Source organism: Phaenicophaeus curvirostris, chromosome 9, assembly GCF_032191515.1.
Source record: "Phaenicophaeus curvirostris isolate KB17595 chromosome 9, BPBGC_Pcur_1.0, whole genome shotgun sequence".
In the NCBI taxonomy this organism is placed as follows: Eukaryota; Metazoa; Chordata; class Aves; order Cuculiformes; family Cuculidae; genus Phaenicophaeus; species Phaenicophaeus curvirostris.
Window position 1 is genome coordinate 35,334,517 of NC_091400.1, and position 17,039 is coordinate 35,351,555.

The 17,039-nt window shown below is 62.3% G+C and overlaps 4 protein-coding genes across 6 annotated transcripts in view; 2 read left to right on the forward strand and 2 right to left on the reverse strand.

Annotated features, from left to right (window-relative positions):
* Positions 1 to 905: 905 nt before the first annotated feature.
* Positions 906 to 4,937, forward strand: SAR1A (secretion associated Ras related GTPase 1A). The gene is made up of 7 exons (XM_069863942.1): positions 906 to 998; positions 1,232 to 1,306; positions 2,003 to 2,122; positions 2,641 to 2,706; positions 3,250 to 3,353; positions 3,808 to 3,939; positions 4,285 to 4,937. Exons 2-7 carry the CDS (start codon positions 1,249 to 1,251, stop codon positions 4,399 to 4,401), a joined length of 597 nt encoding a protein of 198 aa, XP_069720043.1. The 5' UTR covers positions 906 to 998; positions 1,232 to 1,248; the 3' UTR covers positions 4,402 to 4,937.
* A 925-nt stretch (positions 4,938 to 5,862) lies between these two features.
* Positions 5,863 to 7,851, forward strand: TYSND1 (trypsin like peroxisomal matrix peptidase 1). 2 transcript variants are annotated; one of them, XM_069863217.1, is made up of 4 exons: positions 5,863 to 6,862; positions 6,944 to 7,077; positions 7,155 to 7,340; positions 7,430 to 7,851. In XM_069863217.1, the coding sequence occupies exons 1-4, from the start codon at positions 5,886 to 5,888 to the stop codon at positions 7,639 to 7,641; spliced, it is 1,509 nt and encodes a 502-aa protein (XP_069719318.1). In that variant the 5' UTR covers positions 5,863 to 5,885; the 3' UTR covers positions 7,642 to 7,851. The 2 variants fall into 2 exon arrangements, with proteins under 2 accessions (XP_069719318.1, XP_069719319.1); XM_069863218.1 differs by lacking the exon at positions 7,155 to 7,340.
* Positions 7,852 to 8,611: 760 nt separating this feature from the next.
* Positions 8,612 to 14,148, reverse strand: SPOCK2 (SPARC (osteonectin), cwcv and kazal like domains proteoglycan 2). Of its 2 annotated transcripts, XM_069863924.1 has the most exons (10): positions 13,928 to 14,148; positions 11,183 to 11,228; positions 10,794 to 10,908; positions 10,605 to 10,707; positions 10,405 to 10,513; positions 10,195 to 10,314; positions 9,890 to 10,108; positions 9,225 to 9,287; positions 8,960 to 9,097; positions 8,617 to 8,863 (listed from the first exon to the last, which is right to left on the reverse strand). In XM_069863924.1, exons 1-10 carry the CDS (start codon positions 14,096 to 14,098, stop codon positions 8,718 to 8,720), a joined length of 1,230 nt encoding a protein of 409 aa, XP_069720025.1. In that variant the 5' UTR covers positions 14,099 to 14,148; the 3' UTR covers positions 8,617 to 8,717. The 2 variants fall into 2 exon arrangements, with proteins under 2 accessions (XP_069720026.1, XP_069720025.1); XM_069863925.1 differs by lacking the exon at positions 9,225 to 9,287 and having other exon boundaries at positions 8,612 to 8,863.
* Positions 14,149 to 15,712: 1,564 nt separating this feature from the next.
* The window catches only part of ASCC1 (activating signal cointegrator 1 complex subunit 1), a 42,665-nt gene continuing 41,338 nt past the window's right edge, over positions 15,713 to 17,039 (reverse strand). The window contains exon 10 of the mRNA XM_069863931.1: positions 15,713 to 16,660. Coding sequence (XP_069720032.1) covers positions 16,574 to 16,660 — 87 coding nt within the window. The 3' untranslated portion in view covers positions 15,713 to 16,573. The remainder of the gene's footprint in view (positions 16,661 to 17,039) is intronic.

Below are 17,039 nucleotides of genomic sequence, written 5' to 3' on the forward strand. Positions count from 1 at the left end.
GCAGCCTGTTCCAGTGCCCAATGACCCTTTTTGTAAAGAATTTTTTCCTAACGTCTAGCCTAAACCTCCCCTGGCGGAGCTTGAGGCCATTCCCTCTCATCCTGTCCCCTGTCACTTGGGAGAAGAGCCCAGCTCCCTCCTCTCTACAACCTCCTTTCAGGTAGTTGTAGAGAGCAATGAGGTCTCCCCTCAGCCTCCTCTTCTCCAGGCTAAACACCCCCAGCTCTCTCAGCCGCTCCTCGTAAGGCCTGTTCTCCAGCCACTTCACTAGCTAGCTGGCCCTAAAGTCTTACTTGATTTTTTCTGTGCCTGATACTTGTCCTCTGAAGCCTGGTGATTTCTCCCTTGTTTTTTTCCACCGGCAAGTTAGAGCTGAGGGAGCTCAGGATCAGGTGCTCCCTGCATCCTCACCTTGGGGTGTGGCCTGACCCGTGCGGCCGGGCTGCAGGCCGGGCAGGAGGCAGCACCGCTGCCCCTCACCACCTGAGCTCTCCCTTTGCTATCAGGGCACTGCCCCCTGCCTCCTCACACTGCCCCAGGGGGCCTGGCCAGGCCCTCCCCGGGACCTTCAGCCCGTGCCCAGGAGCCCTCGAGCGGAGCCCTCGTGCCGCCGCTCCCTGGCGCCCCCTCAGCACAGACGCTGCCGCGCGCGCTCACTGTGGTGCCCCTCGTGGTTTTTCTCTCTGTAATTTCGCTGTCGGCGTCTCCAGGGCCGTTCCCGGGGTGTTTTTTTTTTTTTTTTTTGCTGCGCAGCCCCGGGCCGGGGCCGGCGGGTTCCTCCTCCCTCAGCGGCCTCGAACTCGCGTCCCGCACACCCGGCGTCCCCGCGGCTACGCGTGCGCGAGCCTCTCTCTGACGTCACGGCAGGGGCGCGGCCTCGCGCCAGCGCGGCGACGCGGAAGCGGAAGTGGGCGGGGCGGGAGCCGGCGGACGCGTTTCCGGCGGGCGCTGGCGGCTGCCGAGGCGCGGGGGCGGCGGCGGCGCGGGGGCAGCCGGGGGTGAGCGCGGGGCCGGGGCCGCTGGGCTCGGCCGGAGGGTAGCGGGGCGCGGGCCGGGTTGGCTTTGGTGGGCGCCGGGGTCGGGTCCGGTGACGGGCCTGGGCCCGGGCCCGGTAGCTGGGAGGGAGGCACGGTCGAGGGAAGAAGGCGGGACCGCACCGGCCCCGCGGTCGCCGTTCCTCGGCTTCGGCGCGGGGCCCCCCCGGTCGTGACACTCGGTTCTGTCCCCGCAGGCCATCGATCTCCAGCGATGTCGTTCCTTTTCGAGTGGCTCTACAACGGCTTCAGCAGCGTGCTGCAGTTCCTGGGTAACGTCGCTGCTCCCCGGCCCCCCGGGTCCGGTTTGGCTTTGATCTCGGCCCGGGCGGCTGCTGGCCCCTGGCCGCTGGCCCTGCTGTGCGGCGGGGGCGGTGGCAATAGCTTTGCTCAGTGCCGGGTGACCCGTGCGGGGCAGCAGCCTCCATAGGGAAGCACCTCCCACCCGAGTCATGGATTCCAGAGCAGAACGGGGCGTGCTCTGTTTGGAGGGATGAGCCTTGTTGGGAACCGAAGGGAACTTCTCTGTGCAGATGTGTACCTGGAAGTGGAAATAATTTGCTTATCCAAAGGAAATGATGTCACATTTCATGCTTTGAGCTCTTTCTTCCACAACTTGCCTCCTGTTGTCATCAGTTTATTCCATTTTCCCCATTCACAGTGTTAGCTTGACCTGTGACCGTGACCTGTGGCAGATCAGTAATACTCAGTTGCTGGGTTCTGTCTGAGAAAAAACTACCTCGCTTGTAGAAATACGAGCTTAGAAAATGTCTGTTGCTGTAGGTGTTGCCTCGGTAAAACCACTTACAGCCATACCAGCTGTTCTGGCTGTTCTTTGTCCGTGCAATGGAAGTATTGTCAGTGTAGCATTGTAGCTCTGGGAGAGGGGTTTGTACATAAACAGGTTCCTGTCTGGATGATGAGATAAGCCCGCTGGAGTTTTTCTTCCTTGTGTGTTTTCCTGTCAGGTTTGTACAAGAAGTCTGGAAAACTAGTGTTCCTGGGCTTGGATAATGCAGGGAAAACTACTCTGCTGCACATGCTGAAAGACGACAGGCTGGGGCAACACGTCCCAACGCTACATCCGAGTAAGTCTGCCAGCCATGGAGCCTCACCAGCCTCCCAGTGGGGATTTTCCATGTTAATTTTGGAGGTACAGTGTCAGAAGGTGCTTTCGTGATAACTCTGGATTGGGGAGATGGACTTTAAGGGTCTTAAAACTGCATCTGAGGTTCCAGCCAGACATTTGTTGCCTGAGTTGGAGTGGATTTAGAGTTTTCTCCCAAGTAGAAGGCAGAGGACTCTGGGAGTGGTGGGGTTTGGATAACGCCATGCTGCTCTGAGGAGGGTGTGGGCTTCTAATGGAAAGGATAATTGCAGATTAATAAGCATGAGCTTAAGTGGGGAGGCAGGAGAAATAATTAACCTGCTCCTGGTTTTGTGAAACAACCCCTGCTTCAGTGATGGAATTTTGCAGGGTATTCCTGAATTCTACAGGGTACCTGGGATGAGGAGCGTGTTTGTTGTTAGTGGAAATCCATAGGAAGCTCTGGCTGTGACAGCCACTTTGTTTTCCTCAAAAAACAGTCTGTATTGTTCTTTGCAGCATCAGAGGAGTTGACAATTGCTGGAATGACCTTCACCACTTTCGACCTGGGGGGACACGAGCAAGGTAACAGTGGAGCTGCTGAGCGGGAGCACGCTGTGAGATCAGCCTTCCCATGTCGGCCACAATCCAAACTGCCTGAACAAAACATGACTAAAGAGGGATAGGAATTGGCAGTACCTGAGTATTTGTTGCTGAAATTGTTTCTGTATGGGGAAAAACCTCCTGGCCGTAGCACATCAGTGGTTCAGTACTTGTACTTATTTCCAGCAGTTTGGGAATAAAATACTGATAGTCCCTGCTCCACTGACTGGAATGTTTTTAGCTGTGGAAGATTTGCGCGTCATAGGCTTCATTCTTTTGAATAATTGCTTAATTCCTATTTTTAGACTCTAGAAGTTCTCAGAAAAGCTTCTCTGCTCTTTTTGGAAGAAAGACACCCTGGGTAGAAAGGCAGCTGTCACTTACTTAGGAAAGCAGGGAGAGTGTAGCTGGCTCTCCACACTACCTGGCTGCAGATCCCTTTGCTGGCAGGTCTTACCCTGCCTGGGGGAAATCGGAGTGGTTTGGGCTGTTGTTTTCCCAGTGTCGTTTATTTCTGTGTTCCAGCTCGCCGCGTGTGGAAGAACTACTTGCCAGCTATCAACGGGATCGTCTTCCTGGTGGACTGTGCAGACCACTCCCGTCTTATGGAATCCAAAGTGGAGCTTAACGTATATATCTTTCTGGTGTTTTTCCTCCCCCCAGACCTCAGAGTAGCTAAACTATAAATAGCGTTCTTCCTGGGGCTGGAAAGTGTGCTCTGGATTTCCACTTCCATTGCACCCTTTATGATGTGGCAGCTGAAGTACGTGCCTGTGTAGGATCTGGTGCGTTGCTTTATGCAGGGATTGGATCAGTATGGATTTATAAGCCGGGGAATCCTGGATGCCTTTCCTGCGGGTCGACCATGGGCTCTGGAGCAGCCTTTGAAGAAGTTTCTTACGGACCTGTGGGTTTAGATAGGAGGTGCTGCTGAGAAGCCTTTCTAGAGAGATTCTTCTTCCGCAGGGGTGCTGTGGCTCAGGAAAATAACCCTTGGTGGTTACAGAGCAGAAACAAAACCAGTTTTCTTTGAATTGTGAGCATTTGTTCTGCCCGTGGTTAACCCTCCCATCTCACGTGCAGGCACTCATGACGGATGAGACAATATCCAACGTGCCAATCCTTATCCTGGGTAACAAAATCGACAGACCAGAGGCCATCAGTGAGGAGAAGCTGCGGGAGATCTTTGGGCTCTACGGACAGACCACGGGCAAGGTAGGGAGGTGTCCAAACCTCAGATCATCCACAGCCAAGGGAAGGCTCACTCGATAAACACATTAAATTTATTCACAACATTGACCAAGCTGATAATAATTACACGCACAGGAAAGTTCGGAAGCTGCCTGAAGTGTGCTACCTCTACAACAATTAGGGAATTAATCACGCCCTAAGGCACGTTACACAGTGCCTGGAAAATGAATTGCTTCGGTGTTTCTAATGCCTGCTCTCCTGCGGGTGTGGGCCAGTCCCTCCTGGGTTTCTGTCGGTGGTGGTGGCTGGGTTTCCACTCCCCTGAGAGTGACAGGGGCACAGTTGTGACTTCCCTTTGGATTTCCCTAGGGAAATGTGCCACTGAAGGACCTGAACGCGCGCCCCATGGAGGTGTTCATGTGCAGCGTGCTGAAGCGGCAAGGCTACGGCGAGGGCTTCCGCTGGCTATCGCAGTACATTGACTGACGCTCTGGCAGACACAAGGGTTTTCCTCCTCTGGACTGATCCTGTTACAGCTTCCTACAGACTTTTCTATTTGAACACGGAAGGCTTTCCAACCGCGTCCTGGCATTGACCAAGAGACTCTGGGTTTTTGGCTGCCCGATACACAGTGGTGACACAACTCTTTTCCATGGGACGGGAAGACAGCACCGTCCTGCACACAGGTGCAGCTTGTCCCATTTGGTTCAGTTATGGCAGGGCCAGGGGGATTTGGGAAGTCAGGCTCGGCTCGCCGCGCTGTAACAGCTGCAAGGGAGAGCGCGTCTCACCACTGTGGGCAATTGACTTAAAAGCCACAAGAAAAGGAAAAAGCAATTATATTTTTTAAAGGAAGTGTTCACATAAACAGCATCCCTTCTAACATTTTAGTTCAGCGCTCACTGTGTGTAGGTTGGAGTCGGGATGGGGTTTTATAAAAGGATATTTAACGGTGTTTAGCGATTTCACCAGATCCTGAACCGAGGTATCGCCCTGTCAATAAAGGTCGCGCTTGGGCCCAACCCGGCTGTGGGGTGGCTGTGCTGCGTCCTGGAGAGGGGGGTCTCCTGGGAAGGAGAGGGGGGGCTCCTGTGAGAGAGGGGGGGCTCCTGAGAGAGAGAGGGGGCTCCTGCAAGAGAGAGAGGGGGGGGCTCCTGAGAGAGGGGGCTTCTGCGAGAGAGAGGGGGCTTCTGCGAGAGAGAGGGGGCTTCTGCGAGAGAGAGGGGGCTTCTGTGAGAGAGGGGGGGCTTCTGCGAGAGAGGGGGGGCTCCTGAGAGGGAGAGACTGGGCTCCTGCGAGAGAGAGAGGGGGCTCCTGAGAGGGAGAGAGGGGGGCTCCTGAGAGGGAGAGAGGGGGCTCCTGGGAGAGAGAGGGGGGGCTCCTGAGAGGGAGAGGGGGGGCTCCTGAGGGAGAGGGGGCTCCTGAGAGAGAGAGGGGGGGCTCCTGCGACAGAGGGGGGGCTCCTGCGAGAGAGAGAGGGCTCCTGGAAGAGAGGGGGGGCTCCTGAGAGAGAGAGGGGGGTCTCCTGCGACAGTGGGGGGCTCCTGAGAGAGAGAGGAAGCTCCTGCGAGAGAGGGGGCTCCTGAGAGAGAGAGGGGGCTCCTGGGAGAGAGAGGGGGGGCTCCTGAGAGAGAAAGGGAGCTCCTGGAAGAGAGGGGGTGCTCCTGAGAGAGAGAGGGAGCTCCTGCGAGAGAGGGGCCTCCTGAGAGAGAGGCGTCTGGCGTCTCGTCGCACCCCGGCGCTCGTTTTGGGGTTGAATCAAGGCGGTTGGGGGGGGGGGGGGGGGGCGCCGCCACGTCGCGCGCCGCAGCCAATGGCGGGAAGGGGCGTGGCCACCGGGCTGGGGGGGCGGGGCTTGGTGAGGGGGCGGGGCCAGCGCGCGCGGGGAGCGGGAGGGGCGAGGGGGCGGGGCGGGGCGGGACCGCCCCGCCCCGCCCCCCTCGCCCCTCCCGCTCCCCGCGGCCTCCGCCATGGCGGAGGAGCCGGCCTGCTGCGCCGTGAGCGTGTCGGGCCCGTCCGCCTCCCCCCGCAGCTGCAGCGCGGTGGTGCTGAGCCGCCGCCCCGGGCTGGTGCTGTGCCCGGGGGCCGCGTTCGCCCCGTTCCTGCGGGCCGGCCCCGCGGCCTGGGCCCTGCCCGGCGCCCTGCGCCTCGACGCCCTGCGGCCCGGCCTGCGCCTCCTCGTGCTGCGGCCCCCGCGTCGCGGCCTCGACGCCGCCACACGGCAGCACGAGGCGCGCCTGCTCGCCCTGGTGCCGTGCGGCGCCTTCCAGCGGGCGCTGGCGAGGGTCTTCGGCCCCGCGGAGCAGTGGCGCTTCGGCGGGGAGGCGGGGGGCGGCGAGCGGCAGGCCCTGCACTGGTTTGCGTGGCTGCGGGTGCCCGGCCTCGACTGCCCCGCGGGCGGCTGGACGGCCCGGGCGAGCGCCAGCGGCCTGCGCAAGGGCGAGGGGCTGCTGGCCTGCGGCTCCCCCTTCGGCACCCTCTGCCCCGACCTCTTCCTCAACACCCTCAGCAGAGGGGTGGTGAGCAACCTGGCCGGCGAGGAGAACGCCCTCGTCCTGACCGACGCGCGCTGCTTGCCCGGCACCGAGGGCGGCGGCGCCTTCCTGCCTTCCGCCACCGGCCCCTGCTTGGTGGCCGTCATCGCCGCTTCCTTCTGCTGGAAGGGCGCCGAGTGGGTCGGGCTCACCCTGCTCTGCTCCCTCGCTGCCATCCTGCACAGCAGTGCCAGCGTCCTGGACGAAGCCGGCGTGGCGGTGCCCGCGGTGCCCGTGGCGGCAGCGGTGCGGGCGGGAGGCAGACGGGACCGCCTGGGCTGGGTGGTGCTGGTGGAGTGTGGGGCAGCGTGGGGCTCAGGGGTGCTGCTGGGCCCCCAGCTGCTCCTCACCTGCCGGCACGTGGTGGAGAAGGGGGTCCCGCTCCAGGTGACGCTGGAAGCCAGGCCTGGACGGTGAGTGCGGCTGCGTGTCCCCCACCTTGTCCCCTACCCTCTGTCCCCCACATGGTGACCGGTCACATCCCGTGTCTTTAGGGCTGCCACCACCCTTGGTGGGCGTGTGGTCTTTGCCACTGAGGAATCGTCCCCCTTTGACGTGGCAGTGGTGGAGCTGGAGGAGAGTGTGCCAGGCTTTGTCCCCCTGCACATGGCCAACACCTTCCTCCCAGGTAAGCAGCTGGGGGGACACACAGAGTGCCAGGCTTGGGGGGGGTCACCTCATTGCACCTACTTCTCCCCACTCCAGGAGAGGAGGTGAGCGTGGTGGGCTTTGGGGCACTGGGGCGAGCGTGCGGCCCCTCGGTGACAGCAGGGGTCCTCTCAGCCGTGGTGGCAGTGGCCGGGCGCCCTGTCATGCTGCAGACCACCTGCGCCGTCCACGGGGGCTCCAGCGGTGGCCCCCTCGTCTCCTCCCAGAGCGGTCAGCTCCTGGGTAAGCTGGGGGTCTCCTGTGGGTGTTGGGGTCCCGTGACTGCCCCCTGCCCGACCCAGTGACGTGGGCATCACTCTTCTCCCCACCAGGGATTGTGGCCAGCAACACCCGGGACGCCAGCGTGGGGGCCACCTACCCCCACCTCAACTTCTGCATCCCCATCACCGTCCTGCAGCCCCTCATCGCGTGTTACCACCACACTGGCAAGCCTGAGGCTTTCGCCAGGCTCAACCAGGCAAGCGAGGGGGTGCGGGCTGCCTGGCGGCTCCAGCGGCAGCCAGGACTGCCTAGCAAACTCTGACCCCTTGTCCTGGGGAGCTTATGTGAGGGATGGAGCTGCCATTTTCCTTCTTTATTCCTGGTGGTGTCCGGGACAAACGCTGGGATAGGTGGAGAGTGGGTGGGGGATGCAACAAGGTGCCTTTGCCAGATGCCGGCGACCCCAAACTGAGGAGGTTTGGGGTTTGTTTTATTTTATTTTCTCCCTAGAGCCATAAATGCTGTGAATCAAGGCACTGGTGTCCCGTGGTGCCAAGTGGCGGGGGTGGTGGAGGTCTTGTCTGAGGTGGGGGTGGGATTGGGGATGGGGGAGTCCTGTAAGGGATGTAGGGCTGAGTCATGCTCTTGGGGGAAGGGGGCATAGGTTGGGGTGTGGGATGGGGACGGGGGCAGTTCTGGGTCCTGCTATGGCTCAGGCCCTTGCAGGGTGGGCAGAGGGAGTTATTTTGGGGCTGGGGTCCTGGAGAGAGTTGAGGGGGGAGCATAATTGGGGCCGATACCCTGTTGAGGGAGGTCAACCCCAGCCTCATGTCCGCTGAGTGCAGGGACCAAACCCAGGGTCACCCCGACCCCCAGCCCACCCTACCTGAGGGGGCAGCAGCTGGGACCCCCCCGCACCCCGTGGCACAAGAGAGGATCGGGGAGCAATGGGGCGGACGAGCGTTTGACACAGCACGGGGTATTTATTTCACAGCCGCTACACAACGCCGGGGGCTGGGGCGGCCGCGCAAGCACAGCACAGGGTGGGGGTGCAAAGTAGGGGGGGGCAGCTTATCTATGGGGGTTTTTTTTGCTTTTTTTTCCTTTTTCCCACTTTTATTAGCGCCGTTTGCCTGGTTGAAGACCACACAGCAGCACACCAGGCCTACCAGGCTCTACCCAAAAACAACAAAAAAAAAAAGCTCAAATTTGCACAAGCGCGGCCCCCACCCCCGCCCTGCTCTCCCCCTCCCCAGGCGAGCACCCCGACACCCCATCCCACATGGGGCAAGGGGAGCTGCACCCGCCCCGTGCCGCACCGGCAGCAGGGGGGTCACGGGGACCCCTGGCTGGGGGGCTGCTGCCCGGCTGTGCTGCCCACCAGGCTCTCCTGCTCCTCTACCAGATGTAGCCGCCGTCATCGCCCTCTCCCGCTTCGCCCTCCTCTTCCTCGCCTTCCTCGCCTGCCTCCTCCGGCTCCTTCTCCTCCTCGTCCTCCCAGCCCACGCTACTCCCAAAGTCGCCCGAAAACCCTGCCGCCTCCTCTGTGGGGGTGACGGGCACAGGCTCACGGTCGGGTCTCAGGGCCGTGGCTCCCTCCACGTGTTGGGGGGCTCCTCTCGGCTCCCCCCAGCGCTCACCGCAGTCGGGGCTGCCGTGGCCACGGGTGCCGGTCAGCTCAGCGCCGTGCTGGTCCACGCACCAGCACTCCCCACCGCTCGGCTCACACTGCGCCCGCCGGTAGTACCCATCCTCGTCACAGCTGGGGATGAAGGTGCCTGCAGGGAAACGATGATCCCCCAAACACGTGCAGGGCAAGAATTCCACAGAGCTCCCCATCCACAGCCCCGTCCCGCTCCAGCCTGGCCGCACCAGGGGTCAGGGGCCCCAAGACCCCCCGCTCACCTGGCTTTTTTTTGGCTGCTTCTTGGATCTGAATCCTCTCCAGCTCCTTGAGGCAGGGTGGCTCTGCAGCACCCCACAGGCTGCTCTTAGGGTGGGTGTGCAGCCCCCCCCATTGCAGTCACCCCCCGAAATGCTGCTCTTGCAGCCCACGTGGTGTGCACCCCCGAGCCCTACGAGGTGCAGTCTCCTGACCCCTCAGCACGCATCCCCACCGTGTGCATCCCCCAGACCCTGCAGCGCGCATCCCTCCCACAGTGTGCATCCCCTTAATCTCAACGGCGTGCATCCTCCCACAGTGTGTATCTCCCCAAATCCAACGGCCTGCATCCCTGCAAATCCCATAGCATGGAACTCCCCCCTCAGTGTTTATCCCCCACCCCAAATCCCCTGGCAGGCATCCCCACACACGGTGTGCATCTCCCCAAATCCCACACTATGCATCTCCCATAGTGTGTATCCCCCCTACAGCGCACATCACCCCAAACCCCATTGCATGCATCCCCCCCAGTGTGGATCCCCCCAAATCCCATTGGGTGCATCCCCCACAGTGTGCACCCCCCCTATATCCCCCTACAGACATTCCCCCTCACCAGCGTGCATCCTCACAAATCCCACGGGAGCCATCCCCCCCGCAGTGTGCGTCCCCCCAATCCCAAGCGACGCACTTTCCCTCCAGAAGCAGAAGCACCACTCGGGAGCAGAGACGCGGCCGTCCTTGGAGGTGTCGCAGGAGTTGAAGAAGGCGCGGATGCACACCTCGTACTTATCCAGGTTGATGGCAGCCAGCTCAGCCGCCTCCAGGAAGAGATCCCCGCTCGTGTCCAGCCGGGCGAACATCCACCCCACAGCCTCCTTGCAGCTGGCCGCCACGCTCCTCTCCAGCGCTGCAGGGCAGGATGCAGCCCGTGGCCGCCTGGCTGCGCTGGGGCAGCACGCGGAGCCCCTGCCCTGCGTTGCGCGAGGTGCTTACCGGTGGCAGGGCTGGCAGGGAGGCCTCCGGAGCCGTTCTGCTTGGCATTCTCCCGCAGGAGCTGGAACCAGTCGCGCAGGCGGTCACCCAGGTCGGCCAGGTCCTGCCCAGTGCACGGCTCTAGGAAAGGTCCGGAGGGGGCATCAGGCCAGGCAGGGCTTGGGGACGCCCTTCTGGTGCCACGCCCCTGGTGCCCCCCGGCCCACTCACCTTGCTTGCCATCGCCGGTGGGGCCACGCGGGGTCGGGCAGGGGCACTGCCCCTCGCACCGCACCGTCAGCTGCTTGCTGGCCAGGCACGCCTGCTGCTCCAGCTTGCACTGCAGGGTGGCAGCGGGACGTTGGCGAGGGACACACACACACACACGGCGCAGCATCCCCCTCCTCGCAGCGAGGTACCACCACTCTTACCGCCGAGCTGTAGGTGTGGCCATCGGAGCCACAGACGGCAGCGAGCGGGGCGGCGTGGCAGGGTTTGCAGCCCCCGTGCCCCTTGGCACCCAGCGGCTTGATCCTGCATGGGCAGATGATGCTGAGTCCCCAACTCGGTGTGGGCTCCCGCTGCCAGCGGCTCAGCCTTGGCACTCCCTGCCCTCCTACCTGTGCTCCAGCTTCTTGCGGCTGATGCACATGGCGCGCTGGTAGCCCTGAGCGACGCACACCTTGTGCCGGCTGCACTTCACCTTCTGGCAGGGGTCCTTGGTGGTGTCCAGGGCTGGGCGGGCAGAGAGGGGCCAGGGCAGGCGGGGGGGCCGGCGGGGACCCCCGGCGGGAGCCCCAGCAACATTGGCCACCAGCCGGCCCGCCACAAAGCCCCATTCAGACCGCAGCTGGGTGAACATCTCGGCACCAGCTGCCACCTCCCAGCACGTACCCGCCCCGCCACCGCTGCCAGCAGAAGGGAAAAGCCCTTGGGGTGCAGGCAGGATGCGTCCCCCCGCCCCAGTGCCAGCTGGCGGTGAGCCCCCTGCAACCCATCCCAGTGCTACCTTCATCCCCAGGCTGGTTGTCCTCCCAGCTCTTGATGTAGTCATCCTGCAGTTGGGGAAGAGCCTGGATGAGTGCAGGTGGGAGGAGAGGCGACTCCAGGCCAGGGGTGCCACCACCGGCCTGGGGCCCCCAGCCGGGCCAGCTCCCCTTGCACAGCACACGAGCGTCGCACACCCTCGGGCACCCCTCGCACCAGGGGGTGAGCAGCCCTCCCCCCAGCAGCCTCTGCCCTTCAGCGCTCACCTCCACCTCCTGGCAGCGCCGTGACGAGACAGCCAGTCAACAGCAGAAAAATGGAAGGAAAGAGAGACCAAGACCACCAGTCAGTCCTGGGGCAGCCAAAGCCCCAGCCCGCAGGGCCCCGTTGGGCTCCCCGACCTTCCGAGGTGCCCAAAGGTCCCATCACCAGCCCTCGGTCCCACCAGCACCCAACACTAAGATGCTCCCCCATCTCTGGCTCGAGACCCATCACCCTGCAGAGCCTTTATGCAAGGTAAAACTCGTCTGCGTTGCCCCACGGCTGGCCAGGAAAGGGGGAAAGTGAGGAGGGAGGGATGGGAGGAAGCCCTTGAGAGCCTGGCAGGGCCAAGATCCCCGTGGATGACAGTCCTGGTGCTGCCACCCTGCTCTTCCAATATGGAGCCCAGAGGGAGCAGGGTAAGATGGATGTCGCTGCCTGGGGAGGCAGAACTGCTCCCCCAGAGCTCCAAAACCGCCCCAGGGGTCCCCGCTCAAACCCTCCAGACAGGCGGCATCGCTTGCCCCATGAGATGCTCTGAATGTGATTCGTGCCCGTGAGGCAGCAGCAGCCCTGCCACCCTGGGGAGGGCGGGCAGCGATTCGGATGGCAGCTCCGAGCAGAGGCGCGGGAGGCAGCTCCGGAGGGAACGTCTCTTGCTCTGGCGCGGCAGCGTTTGCACCGCAATCGATAGCCTGCGTTCCCAGGCCGTGATTAGTAACACTGCAGCGCCCAGCAGCTCCCTGCGGCGCGGCTGGCGGCACGGCCGTCAGCCTCCTCCCTGCTGCACGCTGGGCTGAAAAACCCACAAATCCGTGGGATTTGCTTATTAATCTGTGCTAAGGGCCGGCAGGGCCGCAGCCCCCAGGCCTGGTGGCGGCAGCACAGCCAGGAGCGGGGGGGCTCATCCACACGTGCTGCCCCGCCAGCATCCACAGCCGGACGACGTCCCAGTGCCCAGCTCGGGCACACCCAGCCGGATATTTCGCTGGGGTCGGCCCTAGGGAGGCGTTTGCCTCGCACCCCCACCCACACTCAGTCCCCTAAGGGGTTTATCTGGCAGGGCAGTGGTGCCCCCCACCCTGCCCGCAGCAGGACACGTCTCCCGGCAGCATCCTCGCTGCCAAGGTGAACCCGAGCGCACGTCTGAACAAAGACCGGAGGGGCTGGCTCGGGCTGGGGGTGGCTCGGCGTGTGCCCCCTCTCCGCTCAGCTACTGCACGTCCCCCAGACACCTTGGATGGGGACGCAGAGTCCTGCTCTGCCCTGGAGGACACGAGCTGGGGGCAACGCGTGAGCAGGGTCGTAAAACGAGTCCAGGAACGATCCACATCTGCCCCATAAAATTCAAGGTTGGAACCAAATGTCATTGAGGCCGTTGTTAAAAGCAAAGGGCTACAGGATGCTGAGCCGAACGTGCCAGGTCACCTGCCGTCGCTCCAGCAGCCTCCGCATCCTCATCCTCGCCCTCCCCACTCTGTCCCCTCCCCATCCCCTGGGACCACCGCCCGCAGGGCTGAGGAGAGCGGGGGGCAGGGAAGGTGCCCGCGTCCCCATCCGCACCAAGCTGTCCCTGAGGGGCCGAGGCCGCAACCTGCCCCTGCCTGGGCTCTGATACGGCGCTCGGGGAGAGGGCGCAGGGACGGCACCTCCTGGCGAGGCCGGCGTGGGCATCAGCCTGGCCGTGATGGTGTTGCCGTCGGCTGAGCCGCTTGGGCCGTGGGCACGGCGGGGACGGGCAGGGTGGTGATGGGAACAGGACCACGGGTGGTAACGGTGGTGATGGGCACGGCAGTGATGGGGACGGGATGCGGGATGAGGATGGGATGTGGGATGGGGATAGGGTGGGGATGGGGATGGGATGGGGATGGGGATAGGATGTGGGATGGGGATGGGATGGGGAGGGATGCGGGATGGGGATAGGATGTGGGATGGGGAGGGATGCGGGATGGGGATGGGACGCGGGATGCGGATGGGATGCGGGATGGGGAGGGATGCGGGATGGGGACGGGACGCGGGATGCAGATGGGATGCGGGATGGGATGTGGGATGGGGAAGGGATGGGGACGGGATGCGGGATGGGGACGGGACGCGGGATGCGGATGGGATGCGGGATGGGATGTGGGATGGGGAAGGGATGGGGACGGGATGCAGGATGGGGATGGGATGCAGGATGGGAACAGGATGCGGGATGGGGACGGGATGCGGGATAGGGAAGGGGTGTGGGATGGGGAAGGGATGGGGATGGGATGCAGGATGGGGATGGGATGCAGGATGGGGACAGGATGCGGGATGGGGACGGGATGCGGGATGGGGACGGGATGCGGGATGGGGACAGGGGAGGCATCAGGTACGCAGGATCGGCTCGGGTCGGGTTCGGGGGATGGAGGATGGGGACCGCGATGCGGGATGAGGGCTGAGCCTGGACCAGGGCTCCGGGCTGGGGCTGCGGGGGCAGGGCTGCGGGAGACACGGGCCGGGGGGGCGGCGGCGGGCGGGGACTCACGTCTCGGAAGCGGTTCCAGTGCTTGATCCTCCCGCCGTACTGGGAGATGGAGGAGAGCCACTGCTCGTCCTCCATGAAGTTGCCGGGGGCGTCCCCCGGGGCGGCGGGGCCGGCGGGCAGCAGCAGCGCCAGCAGCGCCAGGAGGGCGCGGTGCCCGCCGCAGCCCCGCATGCTGCCGCAGCGCGGGGAGCGACCGCAGACGCCGAGCCGAGCGCGGGGAGGCGGCGCCGGGGACGGCCGGGGAGGAGCCTCCCCCAGCCCCCCGCACCTGCGCGCCCCGACGCGGCGAGGGATGCGGGGGGGGGGGGGGGCGGAGGATGGGGAGCGGGTACCTACCCGCTCCCCATCCTCCGCCCCCCCGCCCCGCATCCCTCGCCGCCGTCCCTACCCCATCCTCCATCCCACATCATGCATCCCCTACTCCTACCCAGTCCCCATCCCACATCCCACATCATGCATCCCCTCCCAGTCTCCATCCCGCATCCTCCATCCCACATCATGCATCCCCTACCCAGTCCCCATCCTGCATCCTCCATCCTACATCATGCATCCCCTACCCAGTCCCCATCCCGCATCCTCCATCCCACATCATGCATCCCCTCTCCCTACCCTGTCCCCATCCCGCATCCTCCATCCCGCATCATGCATCCCCTACCCAGTCCCCATCCCGCATCCTCCATCCCGCATCATGCATCCCCTACCCAGTCCCCATCCCACATCATGCATCCCCTCTCCCTACCCTGTCCCCATCCCGCATCCTCCGTCCCACATCATGCATCCCCTACCCAGTCCCCATCCCGCATCCTCCATCCCACATCATGCATCCCCTACCCAGTCCCCATCCCACATCATGCATCCCCTCTCCCTACCCTGTCCCCATCCCGCATCCTCCGTCCCACATCATGCATCCCCTCTCCCTACCCTGTCCCCATCCCGCATCCTCCATCCCGCATCATGCATCCCCTACCCAGTCCCCATCCCGCATCCTCCATCCCGCATCATGCATCCCCTACCCAGTCCCCATCCCGCATCCTCCATCCCACATCATGCATCCCCTCTCCCTACCCAGTCCCCATCCTGCATCCTCCATCCCACATCATGCATCCCCTACCCAGTCCCCATCCCACATCGCCTGCGACATTCCCCCCCTGCACCCTTCATCCCGTATCCCCTGTCCCTGCCATGTCCCCATCCCACATCCTTCATCCCTGCCACATCTCCAGCCTGTATCCCCATACTTTATCCCCTGTATTCCCAGTCCCTACTATGTCCCCATCCCACGTTCCCCATCCCTGCCTTGTCCTCACTCCACCAGACCCCGCCTGCATCCCCTCTCCCAGCTGTGTTCCCACCACCTGTTCCTGCCATAACCCCTTCCTGCATTCCCTGATCCTACCATGCCCCCACCCTCCAGCCCTCGCCCTCCAGCTCCATCAAATCACTATCCTATACCCCGTCCCCTTTTTTCCAGCGCGCGTCCCCACCCTTCGCCCTCTGTCCCTGCTGTGTCCCCTCCCATCCTCCAGCCCTCCTCGCTGTGATGCCCACCCTGCGGTCCCTCTGCCAGCCCAGCACAGCATCCTGGGGCTCCAGGGAGGGTGCCCAGCCCTGCCCCGAGGGAGGCTGGGGAGCAGAGCAGGGCACACAGGATTCGGCCCACGGCTTTTGGGTTCTTCCCTCCTCTCAGCCCCGGCAAGGCAAGGTGGGCACAGAGCTGCTTGCAGGGACACCTGCACCTGCTCGGGCATTGCCAGGAAGGACGGTGACAACCCACCCAGGCTGCAGCTGCAAAGGAGCAGAGGGGGCATGGAGCTCCGCGTCCCCACTGCTCCTTCACAGCTGCAGCCAGGGAAGCTCTCAGCACAGACCCGGCTTTTATTCCCTCTGTGAGGATGCTCAGGATGGAGAGGAAACACAGTGCTGAAAAGCACTGCCTGAAAAGCAGCTGCTGTGGCCCGTGGCAGGTGCACATGCTGCCCCTGAAGCAGCGATGCTGACCTTAAGCGAGACTGATGCAACTGAAAATACAGATTCCAGGTGCTGGAGTTAGGAAAATGATGGCATTTTCCAACTTCATGGTTAACGACGAGCCACAGTCCCAACTCGGGCTCCAGTGAGACTTGCTGCTGAGCAAACCCAACAACTTAGAACAACTCCCTGAGTCCTTTCTTCTTCCCGTGCATAACAAGGATACGGGACCGGCAAGTGGGGCAGCTGGCCTCTGGCACAGCCTGGATTGGGGAAGAAGCAGAGCCACAAAATCTGGCAAATCCGTAACACTGCCTGATTTACCAGGATTTCCATTCCTTGGTGCAGGACGATGCATAAAACACAGTTTTACTGTGCTCAGTATGAACCTGTTCTAGTTATATTTATGCATAATGACAGAAAAGGGAGAACTGTTGGTAAATCTATCGTGGTACATTTTTATCTGCCCCCAACGCCTCAAAAAGCGGTAGGTGCGGTTTATTTACTCAAGTAGGTGTCTTGTGGAATGGCAAGGGGATATAACACCCAACTCTGCTGCCCTTGCTCATATTACAAGCCCTTCCATTACAGACGTGCTGCTGGCAAAGCAGAGCTGCCGCTCGCCCAGACTCACGTGCCTGCTTAATGTTATACAAGGGGATCACGCAAGGCATAAAACTAAGTACCTGCACAATGGTTTGCTGGATCATAGCCTAACCTCTGGCTCTGTGGATGAGAGGAACAGGCCAGAACCCTTAATTCTGCCTGGGGATGGACTTGGGAAACACATCTAGCCATGCCAGGCTAGAGCAGCGGGTTAAGCCACTTGCTGCTGAAATTCAACCACCTTTCAAATGGCCACAGAATTCATTGTCATTAAAACATGTCTACGTTAGTGGGAGGTTGAGGAATATCCTTAGATCGGCCCCTCTTTGTAGAAAAGCCAAGTTTGCCCCCACTCCGAGAAGCTGCTCCCAAGCCAAAGCTCGCCCTGTGATAGGGAGGTGGCAAGACAAAGTCCACTTCAGTGAAGAAGAAATTAGTATCACCGGTATTAGGTGACAATAGAGTAAAGCAGGTGCAATAGAAATGCCACCGATACCCCACTAAGGAAAACTAGAGAGCCAACATCACCCCGTGTTCT